Source organism: Gymnoscopelus microlampas (assembly GCF_963454915.1).
Source record: "Gymnoscopelus microlampas genome assembly, chromosome: 8".
In the NCBI taxonomy this organism is placed as follows: domain Eukaryota; kingdom Metazoa; phylum Chordata; class Actinopteri; order Myctophiformes; family Myctophidae; genus Gymnoscopelus; species Gymnoscopelus microlampas.
In genome coordinates, this window is record NC_139945.1 from 24,026,790 (window position 1) to 24,047,910 (window position 21,121).

At 41.2% G+C, this 21,121-nt stretch overlaps 1 protein-coding gene across 2 annotated transcripts in view; it reads right to left on the minus strand.

Annotated features, from left to right (window-relative positions):
* grik4 (glutamate receptor, ionotropic, kainate 4) overlaps positions 1–21,121 on the minus strand; it is a gene marked incomplete at both ends in the record, with an annotated part of 153,662 nt that overhangs the window by 92,102 nt on the left and 40,439 nt on the right. For both annotated transcript variants that reach the window (XM_084064174.1, XM_084064173.1), the window contains 3 exons: positions 3,244–3,297; positions 5,898–6,076; positions 10,354–10,519. In XM_084064174.1, coding sequence (XP_083920300.1) covers positions 3,244–3,297; positions 5,898–6,076; positions 10,354–10,519 — 399 coding nt within the window. The remainder of the gene's footprint in view (positions 1–3,243; positions 3,298–5,897; positions 6,077–10,353; positions 10,520–21,121) is intronic.

Genomic DNA, 21,121 nt, shown 5'->3' on the forward strand with positions numbered 1-21,121 from the left:
CTGCATGGCTGCAGTACAATTATGGAAGCTTTGGGATGTCAGTTACTGACATATCTGTCAGTACATCTGTAGTATAAGAAAATCAAATAAAAACCTCCAGTCGAGCTTCCCTGCACCTCCACATGGACAGGCTTTACCCCCTCAAGTGGTCAGATTTCCATTAGAGCTCTCATTAAAGAGCAGTATGTCTGGTATTAGTACTGGTTAAGTTAAGTGGACTTAACAGGAAACAAAAAATAAAATTGTTTCAAGAGCTTTTGTGTGCCAAATAATGAAAACAAAAGACTGTTGGATAGATTCTGCTACCTGCATGTCTAATTCTAGTATGCCACATTAACTTAAGCGGATGCTTGTTTCTTGATTATTCTTTAATGTGTATTATCGTTGGCCCATGCTTGGAACATCAGCGTAGTTAATGTAGCAAGAAGCACATGGCATGGGATTTAGATCTTTAGCTCTACTGGTGGTCATTCTCTCCTCTCCATCTTTGGACTACAGACAATAATACTTAATTAACAGATTTGTCATGGAAGGTAATATGCGTGCGTGCGTACGTACGCATGCACTGCAAAATCCTTAGCAGTCCTTTAACTCTGAGGGTTGACAAGGATTGTGTGGCTTTTGCTGCCACTAAACCCGCACAAATGCGATCAAAATAAACTGCAAAGGGTAAAGGGTAAAATGCACCCCTAAATGCGCTGTGGCGCTGCCAAGCAAATAGCGGCTTGGTGCTCATATGCCATTTACATGTATTTAAATGAGGTAAAATAGGTAATAGGTCTTTGGAAAGACAATCTGCTCCATGTACATGAGCCTCATTGCAAAAAAAAAAGAAAAAAAGAGGGTGAGACAGACACAAAGAGATAATAGATGTAAATACCGTGCATAAACCAACTGGTGATGAAATATAATACAGCGTTCATGAGGCTCATTGCTGTAATTCTTCAGAATCTGTCATTGCCACACCTTCTCTGTCTTTCATCACTCATACCCAGAAACTCTCAGCGATGGTTCCAAAACAACAACAATGAACAACAACAGTGTTGAGCAAAACAGACGGAAAACATGACGAATGACAAGGAACAGAAAGCAGGAAATGGCCACACTGTGAAGCGCTGTTTAGAGATGGTGAGAGAGGCCGGTTTGAGGAACATCTCAAAATGATTCAGGGGAAACAGATTAGGCAGGGCAGTGGCCTGGCATGTCGTTAGTCACTGTGGTGTCACCATTACAGATGGGTGGAGTGAGAGAAGAGGAGAAAATAGAAGATAGTGAAAGAAGGAGTGGTGAGGTGGGGAAGATTAGGAGAGAGAGAGAGAGGGGCGATGAAAGGGAGTGTGCAAGGTGGTGGAGATAAGAGGAGATGGTGTGGAAAGAGATCAAAGTAATGGATAAGAGATGGGACCAGAAATGGATTGTATGTGGCAACTCATATTGACAGCGTTGTTTGTGAAATTCCCTTCAAAGATTTTTAGGTTTTTGCTCTTAAATGCGCTAGAGAATTATATACAGTAGGCCTACCCTAGAGAATGTTCTGTGTCTGATAGTTGTCCTTTTAACAATGCCACAACCCACATATTGAACTTGGTAAAAAAAACACCCCAACTCAAATATGAGATGAGGAGCTGACCCCAGATCATACCAATGATCAACTTCAACGACTTTGCCTTAAGAACATGTCACTATGTTCCAAACACTCAGCAGCTAAAGGTTTTTATGGAATTATAATAGAACACGTACGGGCACGCACACGCACACACACACACACACACAGTATGGAAGTAGCCTCGCGTGGCCAGACAATATCACACGACACACTTCGTGGATATTAGTCTGGTCCCTCTCAGCGATAGATTTTTTTCCAAGGGGCGGTTACAAAAAGCCAAACGGACTCTATTGGTTAGACCTAAAACCAATCAGAGCAGTGCTTCCTGCTACGTCACACACAAGCGCCGGTGCTGAAATAATAAACAACGAAAGCTAGCTCCACTCGTATTTAGTCTGGTAACCAGATGAAACTATTCTTAACAGATCTTTCTTTCCAACAAAAGCTTTAAGGGCAATTGTTTGTTCGTCTTTTAGAAAAGAAATATTTTCTAGCACGTTTACTGATGCTATGGCGGCGTCCATCTTTGTTGTGAAAAACTGAAAATGAGTCTCCTGCATTGTACGTCATCATTGCTCCAAATAAGGTGATAAGCCCGCCCACATTTGGATACTGGGCCCTGATTGGTCCCTCACAACTTCGGAGGGAGAGAAATTAAATCTCTATTGAGGGGGGCCAGACCTAATCTGCCGAGGGCTAAAGTGCAATGCAATTTTGCCAAGGCAGATTCGTCTGGAACCAGGCTAGTACGGAAGTGTATTGCTGTCATGTCAGGAAGAAAAAAATGTATCTGGTTTTGAAGAGACACATACATAATATAATACCTTATGATGTTACAACATCAGAAGGTATTCCCAATTCCCCCCCCAAACCCCCAGCAAATCAAACCCTGCTTGTCGGATTAGTCAAATTCTGGAGGATCCAACATATTACATACATTCATAAGTACTGGAACACTAAATGAGGGCAAAGAGAGCAAGGATAAGAGGTACTACAAATCCTCCTTTAGGGACATTTTTGAAGGGAGAAAAATATTTGACGTTCATTGAAAAGGGGTGATTTTTCTGAGGATTTTAACCACACCAGGAGGAGACATGTGGATAGGGACATTAATGAGTCATAAATCAGGTTGATATGAATCATCCCCATAGCACCATTAGAGCAAAGTGTTCCCGACCTCATTCATTTCCATTAGGGAGCTGCCAGGGGGAAAATTGAAGGATTATTCCATAGCACTGGATTTTCTGTCTTCAAGCTGCCAACTTTGAAATCCTACAGTAACTCTTGTGGATCAGCCCATCATACCAAAAGATCCTTATTTTTAGATACCAGGTTAATGCCATTCTTTTGAATTCAGGTAATAATTGAGCGGTGTCGGTAAGGTTTATCCAGCCCTCTTTAAATGTCATCCTTCTTCCAACAATCTCCCTGATTCTATATTTTTATCGTTCATTTCCTTCAATCTCAGCATTGACCGTAATTTAAGTGCTGCCTGACTACTGTCATTTTGAGGAGTCTGTCTGTCTGTCTGTCTGTCTGTCTGTCTGTCTGTCTGTCTGTCTGTCTGTCTGTCTAAGAACCTCCAGGTCTTTACTCCCAATATCCAATAGTCTGTTCCCTGTGTCCCATTTCCTTACCATAGAGGTGAAGATGTATGTGTAGTAGACAGACAGCATTCCCAGCTCTGACGCCTGCAGAGAAAGACATTTAAGATGGAGGCAAGGGAAAGACAGAAGGGAGTGAGGGAGAGGAGGAGGGGAAGAAAAGGGAAGATGGGGATAAAAAGAGTGAAGTCAGTGACTTTGTGTAACTCTATCCCCATTTAACACAGGGAGATCAAAATGACATCTTGATAAGACCAGACACGTTCTTATCTAACAATGACTCTCAATAGATCAATTATTTTTACTGTGCTGTAATAGTATGCAGCTCTAAACCCAGACTTATAATTTCATTACATCAAAGTCATACTGAGAAGCCGTTCCGAAGGATGAGGTTAACAGTTTAGTTTGATTTAAATAACATTTGCAAAAAGAACAATGTACAGCTCTGTTTGCTGCTTTTTGATATTGGTGCAATGCACATTAGGATTTCATTTAGTTATATCTACTAACATACATTGGTAAAAAAAAGAAAAAAATATATATATACACATTTCATGTTTTAACTTATACTGCACTTATGAGTAAATCTCTAATTAAACCTTCATTACATCCTCCCCCCATGGGGCTAAAAACATATTCAAAGGAGCCAGGTGCTGATAAATAGCATTTTCATTTTTTAGCACCTGGCTCTACTGAAATGTTGAAGTTTGAAAATATTAAATTACTGACAGTCCAAACAACAAGTCCATAAAGGGCAAGCAAATATAGAGGCAAAGGGAGATAAGTGCTGATAAAACAAATACAGTCATGAATTTGGATCTGACAACAAACAACAAAAGCAGGGGATTATATATACACACAGAAGTAACAGGACACAGGTGAACAACATTAACAAGTAGAACAGGATTGGCTGGAGCTAACAGGATACAGGTGAATAAGTTTAACAACTAGCACATGATTGGTTGAAGGGGAATGTGAGTCATGAGACGGGAGAGTCAAGACAGGCAACAGTACAAAGGAAAACAGGAAACCCACTAGAGTACTACAACATAAAATTAACATAGCTGTGAAATAAAACCTATCTACAACAATTAAACAAAATAAAATGTATGTTACTACAAAAAAAAAGAGAACATAACAGGGAAACAGATCATGACACAATGCTCGCTACACTGGTACACCTAAATCAAATGTACCCACTATTAATTTGATTAGCTGCAGTTGTGTTTACTCTGTTATGAAACGGTCCAATGCTGAAGGGTGCATGATGCAGCTCTGGGCCAAGTGCAGAACACATAGTGCAGCACAGTGTAATTGGGTCATTGGCATGAATGTGTGCACCAGACAGGGCATATCTGTTCTTTTATATGTCATATGGGTGTTCCACTTACAATAATTTTTCCATGAATGTTTTTTGAGCACCTGCTCAGTGTCAGCATTTTAGGTTTATTTATTTATTTTTCCCCCAGGGAAACAAATTGGGTCAGTACAGATGTGGTCAACCAGAGCACTTATTATGTGTATATTTTGTGTTTGTGCGTGCGTGGGCGCGCGTGTGTGTGTGCGTGCGTGTGTGTGTCCCTTTGAAATAATATAGAAAATAGATCAGGAAACAAATAATTGCAGATGATACAGAAATGTGCAAATGTTGTTTTTACTAGCCTGTGAATGGCTTCTACAGGCAGCTAGAACGAGGACTAGAAGTGATATCTAGGACTAAACTAGACCATTGACCCCAGAGTGAATGGTTTATGCTCAAAAAGCATTCTCAGTGGACACGGCGCCTAAGACATGTAGAATGACTTCACAGAGTTCACGGTATGAAGAAAAAGCATGCTTTGATCCATTGCATAATGTACAGTATGTATTAAAATACACAAGAACAGTTAATTAATGTTAATGTACACCAACGTATCGTATCCACTATCACATTTTTCCAATCAACTGTGTTGTAACGTAAAGGCTACAGTATGAATCATTGAAACAAGATGATTTAATGTTCTTATACGTATAATTTGATGTAATGTGTTACATCAGACATGGGTACATTCAATTAATTTGCTTTTTAATTTCAGACTATTTTTCTGCTCCAGTGCTGTGTAGCTCTGTTCTTTAAACACTAAGCCCAAGCCAAGGCCAAAAGCACTTCACAACTTTACCTCTCATAATTTGCTGGATAGATTATGGCAGAGCATGGGATATTGTATTATTCATGCCCTGTATATATTATTCACTGAGAGTAATGCAACATACAATATAGCATACAATACAAATATCTAGGGGTCAAAGGATGTACTGTATGAAAGGAATGTATGAAAAGCAGCAGAAAAATAAATTATGCCCTTCCTGTTACTTTCAGCATTGACCTTCATCTTGAACTCTTCAGTCCCTCCCTACACATATGAAACAGAACAACCTCTGCTCATGGAAGCCTGAAATTTATGAAGAGGTGTCGGGCCATAGTTGCAAATCTAAGCTTGTAAAACAGACAAGGATTTATTAACAAACTGCACACACACTGCAGGAGCTTACTATAAATAGCTAAAGATTGGACAGAGAGGCCACATAATCTGATGTCTGGTTTTTAAATGTGTAAGATGATGTATTATATGAATAAAGAACCAGTGTTATGGTTCAGACTAGTTATAATCCATGAACAATTGTTCTATGTTGAGTACCAGACTCACCCGTTCTAGAATGATGTGTGACATGGTGGCGTTGGCCTCTACGATGATAGTGGCAGTTTTGTCATCTCGTATCTCCTTGAGCAGAGGGGTGGGGTCCTGGCTGTCATCTAGCATACGAACAGACAGGGTCTCCTTAGAGATGAGGAACTGTCTTAGGAGACGCTCCAGGTTCAACAAGCCTATAAACATACACACACACACACACACACACACACACACACACACACACACACACACACACACACACACACACACACACACGTAAGTGGATAAAGATACTTTATTCAGAACAAATTCTAAACAGTTAATTGGAGACATACTGTAATAGTTATTTTTGTGTGATTTAGATGATTGCGAGCAGAAAATAATTTCAGGAACATTTCTAAACTAGCACACGAAACACTGTCCTACTTGGATACAACATTACATTAGTATGTGCCTAATACCGTACGTAAATTGAAACAACACTTTAACTTAACTTTATACAGTAGCTAAACAGTAAGAGTCTGCATAGTAGTAGTGGCTGATGTGTGCCTTTGTAAGTTAAAGTAAGGTAGTTATAGCTCATCGAGTTGTGAAGGGCCTGTGTAAGTTAAAGCGTCCACCAAATATAAAAAGACCTATTGAAATCAAAATATAAACCATAGACCCTCATCTCCAAATCAGTTGAGGGTCACAAGCAGAAAGACGCTTGACATAAACCCTTAATTTGTATTGGGCAGGTAACACTGTTCAGGGATAAATCAAGTCACTATTTTTAGGACTTCATCTCAAATGGCGTACTGTAGTGTCAATTTGCTCTGACATATTCATTCACCCAGTAGTGAATTCATTCAAATCATTTAAGATAAAATAAAACAATTGTCAAGGCATCAACTTCTTAGGGATTGTCTCATGTATTTGAGTAGGTATGGAGTACTTGATTCCAGTAAGGTAAGTGAGATTTACTCTAATTAGAATATAATTAACTTAATCAAGACATTCTCAGCAGCAGATATCAGTCACTGCATATACTGTACCAGGTTGCCAGGCTAATTAGCCATAGAGCCGTTTAATGTAATTTGTGAGGTGCATTACAGTGTGAAATACACCTGACTGACTCCAACATAATATTCATCCACAGGGACCTGCTGTGCCAGCTACAATAAACCTACTCTGGGAACTTGGCAAATATTATAAAATATAATATTGAGGAGGAGAGTTATAGGGAAAATCTGAAACTTCTTGGAGAAGGACTGATATTGACTGAGCCTCCACCCTACATCTTCAGAGTAATAATATGCAATATCAGCATTGTGGATTATGATTAATTACAGCAGTTAACCTAAGCAGGCTTCTGATTATGATACTAGTGTACACCCCAGTAGTCCATGAGAAAAAGTAGATTTGCGTGATGTTTGGACAACATCTGTAGGAATAATATAAAAAAAAGAAAGGGTGGCAATTGTCCTCAATGTAGTGCGAATGTGCGGGCAAAGTTTCACCACAATTGGACGCTGCGTAGCCTGCCTTCATGATTCGCGTCATTTTGTTCAAAACGGGCCACTCTTGCAAACTTTAGATGTCAATCTTAGCCAATCAGGGTGGAATATGAAAAATCTAGCAGATCCGTCTCGATCACATGACTATAGAGATCATGTGTACCGATTTGCGTGAAATTTGGATAACATCTGAAGGAGTGATATCCAAAAATGTGTTTTACATAAGTCGGCCTCCTGGTGGCGCTATAAAAGGCAGATGTGAAAAATGCAGGGCAAGAGGGTTTTCCTTGGCCTCTAGGGAGTGTACATAAAAAGTTTTACATACGGTGCAGTTATAGGTAAGAACACAAATTGGCCTGTTATAGCGCCACCATGAAGCTGATTTTAAAAAATTCAAGTGGAAAACTTTGGAAGCCATTCTTAACCAATCAGGCGGGAAAATGAAAAATCTGAAATACTTGTTTTGTTTAATGACTATAGAGATACTGTGTACCGATTTGCGTGATGTTTGAACAAAATCTGTAGGAGTACTGTCAATTTTTTTTGTGCAAAACGCGGCCTCCTGGTGGCGCTATAACAGGCCCATGTGAAACATTTGGGGTAGAGGTTCTGAATTGGCATCCAGGGAGTGTGTGTGCACAGTTTCGCTGCCATCATGCTAACAGTGCCGGAGATTAGCTGGTCAGACAGACGGACACACGGACCCACACACGGACGGACAGACAGGGTGCAAAACATACTCTCTCGCCATGCCTTTGCCTGGCGGAGACAATAAAGGAGAAAAATATCAAACATCAAAACAGAACAGTATCAAAACAAACATAAAGTGATGTGCACTCAAAAAACAATACTACAGTACATTTCACGCCTAACAAGGCTCCTTAGCTGTTCTAATATTACTGTAAACATCGGCCTCTTGGGGCTTATTGCTTTATTAAATGATGATTAGGTGTTACAAATTCTATAATTGACAGTGATAGATGTCTTCTAATTCTCTTACGCCTCGTTTCAGATGCATTCTGTGGCTAGAAACAAGCTGTATCAAGATTCAGTGCCTGTCTCTGGTGGCCATGGTTTTGTTGTCAACGATTGTGATGCAGGACTACAGAACTACCCCAAGCGGTATAGAGTAGAAGTGAAGTGGTACATTGGAGACAAAAAGGCTTCCATGCTGCACTTCCATTTTCTTTCCAACCATTTGCAGCTGTAACATATAGCAAGTGTTTTCAGAATACACTCGTACTGTATCCTGTAGTCAAGAATCACCTCTCTAATGTCACCAACTTTTTATTACAGCATACTGATGTTATTTTATAGCTGACTGCAGATTGCTGAGCAAACACAAGGCCATATTGTTGTGGTGACAGGAGGCAGAAGCGTACCTGAGAGGATGAGTGAGCCCTATGATCGCTGTGAAGTGAGGGAGTGTTGGAGGAGAGCAGAAACTAAAAATGACGTTGTAGAGAAGCATATATTTGGCAGGTTCTATAGAAACTAAAACAACGTTGTAGGGAAATGTATATTGAGCAGGTTGTAGTGAAAACCTGAAGGACAAAATGTAGCAGGACACAGGTTTCTTGCCACTACGGGCCAGCTATATGGAACAATGCACTGTTAAAAGACCATACTTTGCTTCTGTGCTGTGCTGTTTGAGTGTGGTGTTTCATTTGTTGTTTTGTTAAACAAATGTAAGCCTCCGAATGGCTGATATGTCACACTCTTTTTCTTAAAACCTCTGCACTGATTAGGAGAAATGTTAGCCGATGTCACACAGAGTCATTGTAACTTTATCCAGGAGCATGTCATTTTACTGCTCATTACCCTACAAGAAGGTGTGGAACAGGCACACAACACGGCGGATTAGGGCTTCATGACACAGCAAACCAGGATTGATTTTTTTACACGAGAAGCAGTGCATAGCCAAGGCTGAGCATATCATCAAGGACACTAACCACTCCAGCCACAGCCTTTTCACACCGCTACAGCGGCAAGGCAAGCTATACCTATGTATCAAAAGCCATTCCACCATACTTTAACAATTGTGTTACTATAACAGTTTCCACCTGTCAACCATCGTGTGCTGAACCCTGTCGCCATACCAGTCTTGCCAACATAGGTCATCACACAGTCACACAGTCTATATCTGTGGCTAAATGTCTCTAAATGTCTCTATTTGCACAAGAGTCTGTGACGTTCTGCCTTATCTTATTTTCGTTTTGACCATACATCGTATTTACATTGTGCCTTGTTATCAGACTTTGTTTCCTTAGTTTTTTTATACCCTTAAGACATTTTTTTTTTACTGCAAAACACTTGGATCTTGTACAAAAACAAACATTTCACTCGCTCTTTACACCCGTAAGCTTGTGATGTGACAATAAAGGTACCGTTGACTTTGTTCTTATTCCTTTTTGTCTTCTCTCGATGTTGTACATGACATGATCAGCAGGTGGTGTTTGATAAGAGCGCCCCCTGTGTCAGCGGCACACTGGTATTAATGATTGAAGTTACATTGTGCAGATGGGGAGGAAGAGCAGCAAAGTCATTGCTTGATATTTCTAAAGGATAAGGTTGTTATTGAACAGATGGAGGATAATAAATGTAGCTTACTGGGTTTCTCACATCAAATTGGTTGCTGTGTGGTAGTTGTTTTTTGATTTCTTTTTTACTACAATTTTATCCCACGATTTTGTAACCCATTTTTTTTGCTGTGTGGTATTTGTTACAGCTGCTTCAAAATGGTGTGTGTTGATTGAGATGTTGAAGACATGTGTGTCGTGCGTGTGTTTCTGTGTCTGTGTTTGTGTTTGTGTATTCATGTGCTTTACACAGCTATCAGTTTTCAGGTTGCCTGTAGATGCAGCATGGTACTGTATGTGAACAGTCGGCAGTATTGGAATATGATTGGTGTGAACATTCCATCTCTTGTGCATCTAGATGCATCTAGATGTCATATCTGTGCTGTGCACACTCACAGTCGGCCTGTGCACAGATGAGGCAGGCAGTGGTGCTGTTGAAGAAGGTGAGAAGGCCGGCCACGGCCAGGCTGATGTCGGTGTTGGTGGGCCTCATGTCCAGTGTGGTGAAGCGGGGGAACTGAACCTTCAGAATGTCCTCTGGAGCAACCTTCACGTACGGGACCTAAGTAGACACACACATAATGTAGTGAGCCAAGGAAATTGGACGTCACCTTGCATTTTAATTTGTATTATATACTTTATTGACAGGTGTACCTCTGTATAAAATATTGATAACAAGTGTACCTCTGTATAAAAGATAAAATCCCTTGCACTACACAGATACTAGTGGATATCTGTGGATGGACCACAGAATAAAAACATATGATTCCTCCGGAGAGAGAAAAATAAATGAACGAATGGCTGTGAAGAAATGGGTTGAAAATCGGTACTTGAAAAAAGAAAAAGAAAATCGGTACATTTCATACAATGTCAATCCAGGGCAATTACACACTGCACAACTACACACTACACAACTACACACTACCTAACGACGCACTGTATTATACACACTACACAAGTCAGGGTGTTGTGCAGCTTCTGTGCAAGTATGGATCTGTTGTGTGTTTTAAAAAGAAGTTTCGTTCCACCTTTGTGAACAAGGCCTTGTTAGAAATAATATGTTCAGCAATGCATGAATATTTAATTAAACTTCAAAAACATCTATTTAGAACCAGCGCTGAGCAATTGAAATCTGTCAGCAGCAAGCATACAGTATGGACCTCCATGCACATAGGCAGAGGAGGATTACCCAACGGGCTGACTGGGCCCAGGCCCAGGGGCCCCTGAGCTAGGGGGGCCCCTGAGCTTGAGCCTTTTTTTTTTTTAATAAAAAAAAATGTTAACATATTTTTTTAACAATTTTAACATAAAAAAAACCTAATAATTTCCCTTATTAACCGCAATATAACCGAACAATTTCTTTGTATTTAAGTTATAGGTAAAACATGCATTATATTAGCCTATCTGCCGCCGTGCACAGACGTTTTTAACCGAAAAAAACCCTATTAATTTCCATTATTAACCGAGATTTAACCGCAAAAAAAAGGGGGCGGGGGGGCCTTTTGCGTGTCTCGGCCCAGGGGCCCGTTTCTTCCTAATCCGCCTATGCACATAGGGAGGCTGCCCATTAGTCCAACGTAGGGGTCATCGCCATGCTGGCTTGTGGTGGACATTTCTGTCAAAATTAAATTTTTGCCATGGACATACAGATGAGCGGACAATAATATTACCAGAAACACATGAAGAGCTATAGCCTTAAATGACCTGCACAAATGGAAGCAAATGGACCCTGCAAGTCCATTTGGTTTACAAATAAAAAGTTAGAGAACCACTGACTCCTAATGTGCCATAGTGTCATGGTAAATCAGTGTCATGCATAATATTCTGAAGAAAACCTGGAGACTGACAGTCAGTAATTGGGTCTTATGATCAAAATAAGAACATTATAATGTTATGTAAAAACTAAAACAATTCCAAGGACAAGGCCAAGTCTTGCCGCGGACACATTGATGATCCCTGAAACGTCCCAGTAGTACTTTGCCCTCATGTACACACACACACACACACACACACACACACACACACACACACACACACACACACACACACACACACACACACACACACACACACACACACACACACACACACACACACACACACACACACACACACACAGAGTGACATTTAAAAATAGATAAATGATGATTTCATCATACCAGCTCTGCTATGTCAAGCCAACTTTATACTAATCTGTTCATCTTCATAAAGTGCCACTGTCATATCACAAAGTATGAATGAGCTAAATCTGTGTCAAATCAGATACTCATCCTAGTTCACTGCATTAAGCCTTCCACTGCTCTTCCTTCTTACAGTGACAGACTCAACCCAGCACAAACTGCAAACCTGGTGAAATTTGGGGAAAACTATATATATACTACTGTACATCCCACTTCAATTTGAGCACCACCCTTCCCCCTTTTCCCCCTACAGACATGATGGAATCCATCTCTGTTTCAGTTCTCTGTCGGTGGATGTGAGGGAGACAGATTGTTTTGGTCTGGGGAAAAGAGAGGGAACAAGAGAGCATCAGAGATGGTGAACGAGTGTTGTGGCTTGCTTCTGGTTGGTCAGACCTGCAAGGATCCTAGAGGACATGGAGTGATACTGAGGAGGGAGGGAGAACAGAGCCTCTACATCATATCAAATTGCCTGTCGGTGCGGCTCCAAGTGACCATACAGCACCTTTCCCCCACGCCCCAATGTATCCTCGATTGGTTTTCCATCCCTGCCCACCAGGGTGTAATGCAGTCTCTGGGTATCTGGATGGAGGAGGTACTGTATGGCTACGCCTGACAGACCTGCTGGAATGCCATTCTCTCTTCTCTATAGGAGCCCCCGAAACCTGGCTAATAGGTTTGAGCCACGGGGGACCAAAACTTCCTCCCAACACTGTAGTCTGCAGCCATCCTACTCCTTTCACTTAGAAACTTGAAGCAACCTCTGTCAAAATTCGGACCAGTGTTGACTGAATTTGACACAACAGGGGCTCTGTAAACCAACAAAACACACACACACACACACACACACACACACACACGTTTACATACCATTGGCACATTGTTGCGTCTTGTCAAATATTATGTTGATTCTCTTGACATACAATCAATTTGCTTGCTGCTTGGCTATTAAGAATTTGAATTCTGAAGCTTAAAAACAGTCCTGAAGCTGACTGATAAAACACAGTGGTTCCTCAGCTCAAATTAAAGTGGCCCATGCAGAGATAAAAAGAGAGTAAAATGAATTACTTATTAACAGTGATAGGAAATAAATCAATGGAACAATGAACGAGGATGCCTTATCTGCGTATTCATCGAGGAGTTTTCATTTATTTTACTAGAATAGATGTCAATACTAGCTAGTACCAGGAGACAACATCTCTGAAGTAGTTTGTGGCAAGAGCTCTGGAGGAGGAAGGAGGAAGGGATGAGAGAGAGAGAGAGAGAGAGAGAGAGAGAGAGAAAGAGACCAAATGGGAAATAACAATACAAAGAAGAGTTGTGGGCAATTAGGCTTGATTAAATGAACTCATTAAATGGTAACTCAGTGGGATTTATTTCTGTTGTCAGAGAATAACTCTTTGATATTGCCCCTCTAATGCTGCTGCTGTCTTTGGACCACAAGGTTCATGGGTTCTGATGGTAGGTGTTGCGCTAGCTGTCTAGTGCATTGAAAAGGGGATAGACACCATCTTCCACAACTGATACCAACAATAAACTACTCCGACCTACTCACTTACTTACTTAGGCCTACTACTTACTTAACCACTTAATTAAACCCTATAAGGTTGACCGGAGTGCCTCAGAGCTCTATACCAGTTACTTTTTCGGTGGTTAAAGGAGCACTCTACCCATTTTCAACTGTATCTTCATATTTCCGTTTCATTTCTGTATACGTCTAGGCAGGTTTGGTCAATTCAAACACGATTTTAATGGCATCTATTTCAGCATGCTAACTATAGCTTATGTGAGACTGTGTGGATGTGTGTGCTGTGCAAAAATGTGTGTGTGTGTGTGTGTGTGTGTGTGTGTGTGTGTGTGTGTGTGTGTGTGTGTGTGTGTGTGTGTGTGTGTGTGTGCGTGCGTGCGTGCGTGCGTGTGTGCGTGCGTGCGTGCGTGCGTGCGTGCGTGCGTGCGTGCGTGCGTGCCCTTTCAATAGCGCTATAAAGGCCAATGTGAATGTGAAAAGGGGGGCATTTCTTCCTCGGCCTAGTGGGAATCTTTCACGGAAATTGCACACTGCATTCATGTTTTGAGGCATTTTGTTTAAAACTGACCAATCCTGCAAACGTTGGAAGCCACTGTAAGCCAAATAGGATGGAATATGAAATATCGGACAGATCCATCAGAATCACATGACTATGGAGATGCAGTGTACCAATTTGCGTGTTTTTTGGACAGAATCTGAAGGAATAATCTCCAAAAATGTATTTTACATAAGTCGGCCTCCTGGTGGCGCTGTAAAAAGCAGATGTGAAAAATGCAGTCCAATGTTTTTCCTTGGCCTCTAGGGAGTGTGCGTGCAAAGTTTCACGCAGATCGGTGCAGTTATAGTTAAAAATGCAAATCGGCCAGTTATAGCGCCACCATGAGGCTGATTTGAAAATGTTCAAGTGGCATTTCTTCCTCGGCCTAGTGGGAATGTGCGTGTGCAATTTTATGGAAATGGCAAGCTGCGTTCATGATTGGAGGCAGTTTGTTCAAAACGGACCAATCCTGCAAACTTTGGAAGCCAACCTTAGCCAATGAGGATGCAATATGGGTAATCGGACAGATGCAATATGGGTAATCGTTGATCACATGACTATAGAGATACTGTGTACCGATTTGCATGACGTTTGGTTAAAAGCTGTAGGTGTAATGGGAAAAAATGTGGGACGGTAAAACATACTCTCTCGCCATGCCTTTAGGCCTGGCGGAGACAACACACACACACACACACACACACACACACACACACACACACACACACACACACACACACACACACACACACACACACACACACACACACACACACACACACACACACACACACACACACACACACACACACACACACACACACACACACACACACACACACACAGAAAGCAGGGAGAATGGCAGTAAAAACACATCATTTATTTATAAGGCACTAACTCTGAACACTTTCCTCAATTACCAGCAATTACACTGAAACTCAACTAGATTAAGTTAATTACAGTAACAAGAAAAGTGAACTCACACTTTACAAAATCCACAGATATGTTGTTGGCAAGTTTTCAAACACTCAGCCAGAGGTTTTTTCTTCTCTTTATGCAATCCGGCTCCTGCTCCCTTTTAACCTTGCACTAACAAACAGTGAAGACAGGAAAGCAACTATACAAATGGAATGTTCTTATTTGATTGAACAGAAACAAGAAAAGCTACACTCTAAGTCAGAGTGAAGGGGAAAGCTTATTTCCTATTTGTGGTGCTGCATTGTCTCTGCCATGGAGCTGACAACTGTCCAACTGTCCATTATCCTCTGTAAACCTTACAAGAGCCCACTGGGACAGGTTCTCGTTGGGGGGAGGTGCAGAGGAGTTGGGTGTGCAGGTCTAACGCCATATGGTAATCTAAGCTGTAATGAACGGCTGCATCTGTCAGCCTGGCCTTGGAGGACCAACTGAACACAACTCTGTTTAATAAACTGTCACAGGAGTTCTAAAGGGGACTGCAGTGTATCAGGTCTTTTGTCTGACAGAAGACAACATTAGCCATGTGACGTCTGTAACGTTAGAAGTGACCCGCTCCACATCGAAACACACACACACACACACACACACACACACACACACACACACACACACACACACACACACACACACACACACACACACACACACACACACACACACACACACACACACACACAGTGACCTTAGCTTAGGGACTGCCCTTGAAACGTTGGCTGTACCCAGATGAACAGTAGCCACAGTACTTTCAGTGAATTGAATTATATGAAGGTGAATTGAAGCCAGGAGGAAAACTGTTCATTTACCATCACCGACGTTGCTAATCAGTTTAGAGGTAATCACATAGACAGATTATTCGAAGGCTTGGCTGTAGCCAAACCTGTCCAAAGCCAGAGAAATCAATGTTGACCACTGAGCATCGGAGAACAGATGCTGTATGAGACACAGTCCATCAGTCAGCAAAGGTAATGCCAGGATTGGCGTTGCAGCACATCATTGAATGGGGTTGGTCTTGCAGGGGGCAGGGGCGAAAGGGAGGGGACAGGTGGTGGTCTATTATGTCTACATCGGATGGGAGACTGCAGCTGTTGGCACTCACATAAAAAGGATGAAATACAAAGGGAAAGGGCAAGATGAAAGCAATAGGAAAGAAACATGCTTGAACAGTCACTGAAGTTGAGTGGAACACAGAGCATCAGATCACCCACCAGCTCAGAAACAGGTAGAGCGAACATGGTTTCCCTCCAGAGAAGCCATGTTCTTCACTCTATAGATTGCTTCAGGGTCACAACATGTCTTTGTAACGGAGAGGATGGACTGTTTTTAAACCTACAGGCTACAGGGCTTGTGGGTGTATTAGCGTACGTCTTAATATTCTTAATAGACTCCAAATGTAATAAATTGGTACCATCTGGGTGGACACATTCTAGTTGTGATTTTCTTTATTCCTATACATCCCTAGATTATGTTTTTATATGATGACCTTGCTGGCTGGTAGCTTATTCAAAAACAGAAAAGTGCCCTCCCTGGAAATCATCTTTATTTCATTATATCCTCTCCCCATGTTACAATGATTTATTCAAAGAATATTCAAAGACACTGAAAAGGTATTAATAAATGAATATTGTAAAACAATATATATATCAAAACAAAGACCATCAGCCATGCACAATCAGCTCATAAACTTGTCACGCTCTGTAATTAGAGCACACTACTTTTTCATAATCATAAATGTAGTGTTTTTCATCTAATTCTAAGAATCAGATGATTCTAACACTGCAAAAAAAACAAGGTTTCCGGCTATGAAAACCCTCAACACCTAATCACTTGCCTCCACTGCTCGCAAAGTGCTTCTGGAGGGGCGGTACACGGAAGTCTAAAACCTTTGATTTTGTATGAGGTATTACAAAGATTATTTTTTTTACGGCGTGGCACCGCAGGGTGAACTTCAAGTATCCTAACCCTCTTGGGTGCATGCAAGGTGCAACAACCAGTTGCCTTCTCTAGAAGCATGAATCAAAGTACAACAACCAGAGAGCTGAAAGACCATGTTGGCTTCAGAGAGAGTCCAGGTAGACTTGGAACAGCTCTATGATGAGGGTAAATGAGGAATTCTCAGGGAGCTCTGTGAGTGACGTCTGATGAACATCATGTTGGAAGCTGTAAGATGCTCCTCAGGGATTCTTACAGGAGGTGAACCTCTCTTGTATGTTTGCCCTTTAGCTAGAGAAGGAAGCCTTTCCAGGCAAGCCTCATCAATGCTTTGTAGACAAGCATGTGCTGCTGCTCTGTTGCACTTTCTACACATCAGCTACTGACCCTTCCGCAATAACACAAGACTCCACACAGAGGTCCCTCCCTAGGATGGAAAGTAGATTGCAAATCCCGCTGACAGTGTTTTTGTCATACTATTTCACACCATTCCTGTTACCTTGACGTAATGCCTGGTCAAACACACAGATGACAACATTAATTATTTATATTTTTTAAACAACACAATGTGTAAGAAGAGTCGAACACATTGCCCTTTAATACCTATAATAAATATATATTATAATGGAAGATATTGACAGTTTGTGTACTTTTCTGGAAACAATGAATACGCCAATTGGGGGAAATAACAAAATGTCCAATAAATGTAATAAGGTTATAAGGTTTTGCTCACTTAAATGGTACCGATATCTGGTCTGGCCCATGGACTATTATGTTCTAAAACTAGGAGTCTTCTGAACTTCTGATCAGTACAGGTACCTGTCTCAAAAACAACCCACCTGCGTAATGTTTACATCTCTGTGTTTTTGTTTAGCAAACTTTCTATTGAGACAGTGTAACAACTCTGTTGACACAAATGATGTGGAAATTATGGACTTTGGATTTTGTTTGTTTGTTTGTTTGTGAGGGGTTGGTTATAATAGGGCAGCGTGTGGGAAGACAGCCAAATGTTTAATTTGCACTGCACAAACAAATTATAGCTCAACGTCACAACGCAAATGGTAAACATTTGGCCAACTTTTTAATCTCTCGCTTTGCAACAGAGCAGGAGAACACAGATCACAACACATGAAAAGACTTGGACATTCTTGACAAGGATCAGCAGTAAGGAGTGAAATCCACAGAGTGTTGAATTCAGTTTCTGTTTCTATGATGCTGCTCTCCCCCGCATGGGAAAATCAAAGTGACACTGAAGACAAAAATGGAATGGTGGAATAATAAAAATCATTGTTAAATTGATTGAATAGCAGTACATTGCAATACAGCAGAGAGAGAGAGAGAGAGAGAGACAGAAAGAAAGAGGCTTTGGTTGCTTTCCTCTCAGTGAGCTGATAAAAATGACGGCTTGCACAGTGATGTGAAAAGTGAAGAGTGAATTTAGGTATGCACATGGGATCCCCGGCTGGTGAAGACTTGACAAGGCAGATCAATACAGCGGTGAGAGAGGGGTCAGCAGGATGCAAGAGCTGCTTATTTCTCCAATCTGATTAATATTACTAAGAATAGGCCAAAAGCTCTTTTTGCTGTAGTAAACACTCTGGTTAACCCAGCTCCCCCCCCAGTTCCTATCTTCTCTAATGATGACTGCGATAAATTTCTATCATTTTTCCTTGTTAAAGTGGACAATATTAGATCTAAGATAACACCACCTTGTATAACCATAGCTGACCATCCTCCCCCAGTGTCGTCATTGTCCCAGTTTAACATGATCTCCTTAGAGGATCTCTCACCAATTGTGTCACATATGAATCCCTCCTCTAGCCCTGTTGACACCATTCCTACTGCCCTTTTAAAAGATGTTTTTAACTGTCTAAATCTTTACATTCTGTCAATCATCAATAGCTCCTTATCCTCTGGGTGTGTGCCCGATCACTTTAAACACGCAAGTATCCAACCACTCTTAAATAAAAACACGCCTTGATCCACAAGTCCACAGCAATTATAGGCCAATTTCCAAACTCCCTTTCATCTCAAAAATTTTAGAAAAAGTTGTCTGTAATCAACTTCTACAGTTCCTTAATCATAAAAATACATTTGATAAGTTTCAGTCCGGCTTCCGCCAGAAGCACAGCACTGAAACTGCACTACTTAAAGTCTCTAGTGACATCCTTATGAGAGCCGATGTCGGTGAGTGTTCGGTGCTGCTGCTGCTTGACTTGAGCGCAGCGTTCGACACGATAGACCACTCCATCCTCCTTAATAGGCTCCAACAGTGGGTGGGACTAACCGGGTCGGCCCTGACATGGTTATCCTCCTATCTGACTGGGAGAAGTGTGGCTGTCGCTTGTGACAATTATGTTTCCTCCTCAGCTCCCCTGACCTGTGGGGTCCCCCAGGGTTCCATACTTGGTCCAATTCTATTCTCCCTCTACATGCTCCCCCTTGGCACTCTCATTAACAGCTTTGAAGGAATATCATATCATTGTTATGCTGATGATACACAATTATATCTCTCATTTAAGCAAAATGATCTCACTAAACTCACAGTCTTGCATGACTGTTTAACCGGTATCAACAATTGGATGGCACAAAACTTTTTACAACTCAACTTTTTACAACTCAACCCTGATAAAACCGAAATCCTCATCATAGGCCCTGAGATTAGCTCAAATGCAATTCGTCTGTCCCTTGGTCCCCTGGCAACTAATGTCAAACAGTCTGCAAAGAACCTAGGTGTCTTCTTTGACAATCAAATGAACTTTGAGTTCCATATTAAAAAGGTTACCCAGTCATGCTTCTACCATCTACGCAATATTGCAAAAATAAAATCAATGCTCACTTCTCAAGACCTGGAAAAAATCATGCACGCTTTTGTCTCCTCCCGTCTTGACTATTGCAACGGACTCTATACCACCCTGAGCCGTTCATCATTATCCCGACTTCAACTAGTTCAGAATACGGCAGCCAGAAACAAACACCAACCGCAGAGCACACATAACTCCGGTGTTAGCCGCACTGCACTGGCTACCAATTAGGTCCAGAATAGATTTAAAAAATATTTTAACTACTTATAAGGCATTACACGGGCTGGCCCCACCTTATATTTCGGACCTACTGCCCCCTAAGGACAATGTGAGATCCCTCAGGTCTTCTGACAAAGGCCTTCTTAAAATACCTAAGTCCAACCTCAAAACAAAGGGTGACCAGGCTTTTGCAGTGGCTGCTCCCACACTGTGGAACGCCCTACCATTGGCCCTAAAAAATGCAGAGTCTGTTGAAGGTTTTAAGAGGATGTTAAAAACACATTTGTTCCGTAAGCATTTTTACCCATGAAGTTCTACCTGACTTTCATGGACAAATTGCTTTGTTTTAATCCTTGTTGTATTGTTTTATTACTCTATTTATATACCTTTATACTCTGTTGTTATCCTGTTAATTTTTTTTAATCATGCTCCATTGTACAGCACTTTGTAACCTTGTTTTGAAATGTGCTTTATAAATACAATTTACTTACTTACTTACTTACAAGGCAGATCAATACAGCGGTGAGAGAGGGGTCAGCAGTGGTACCTCGTGACATACAGTATGTGCTTCCCTTATTATGATCAGGCAGAGATAGATAAACCACCTACTGTACCTGTATGCAAGCAGACAAAAGAAAGGGCATCTTGCTATTAAGACCCATCTGTTTGCAGTTGCCTTTTACTGAGATTAGTTTTTTTCATAATTCCCTCAACACAAATGTTATTCTCTCTGTTTTTAATTGTATTCAAATGTCTTTTCATAATGTGTTTCTTTTGCACTTAATTTGCTCTTAATGTTCTGTTTTAATGCTTCATGTTTTGTGTAAAGCGTTTGCCTTGTTGTTGAAAGTGCCATAAAACATACATTTGCTGGCAGAGAATGAAACCCAGACAGACATCCACACTACCCATGTATTTGTTCACATGCACGCGCACGCACGCACGCACGCACGCACGCACGCTCGCACGCACGCACGCACACACACACACA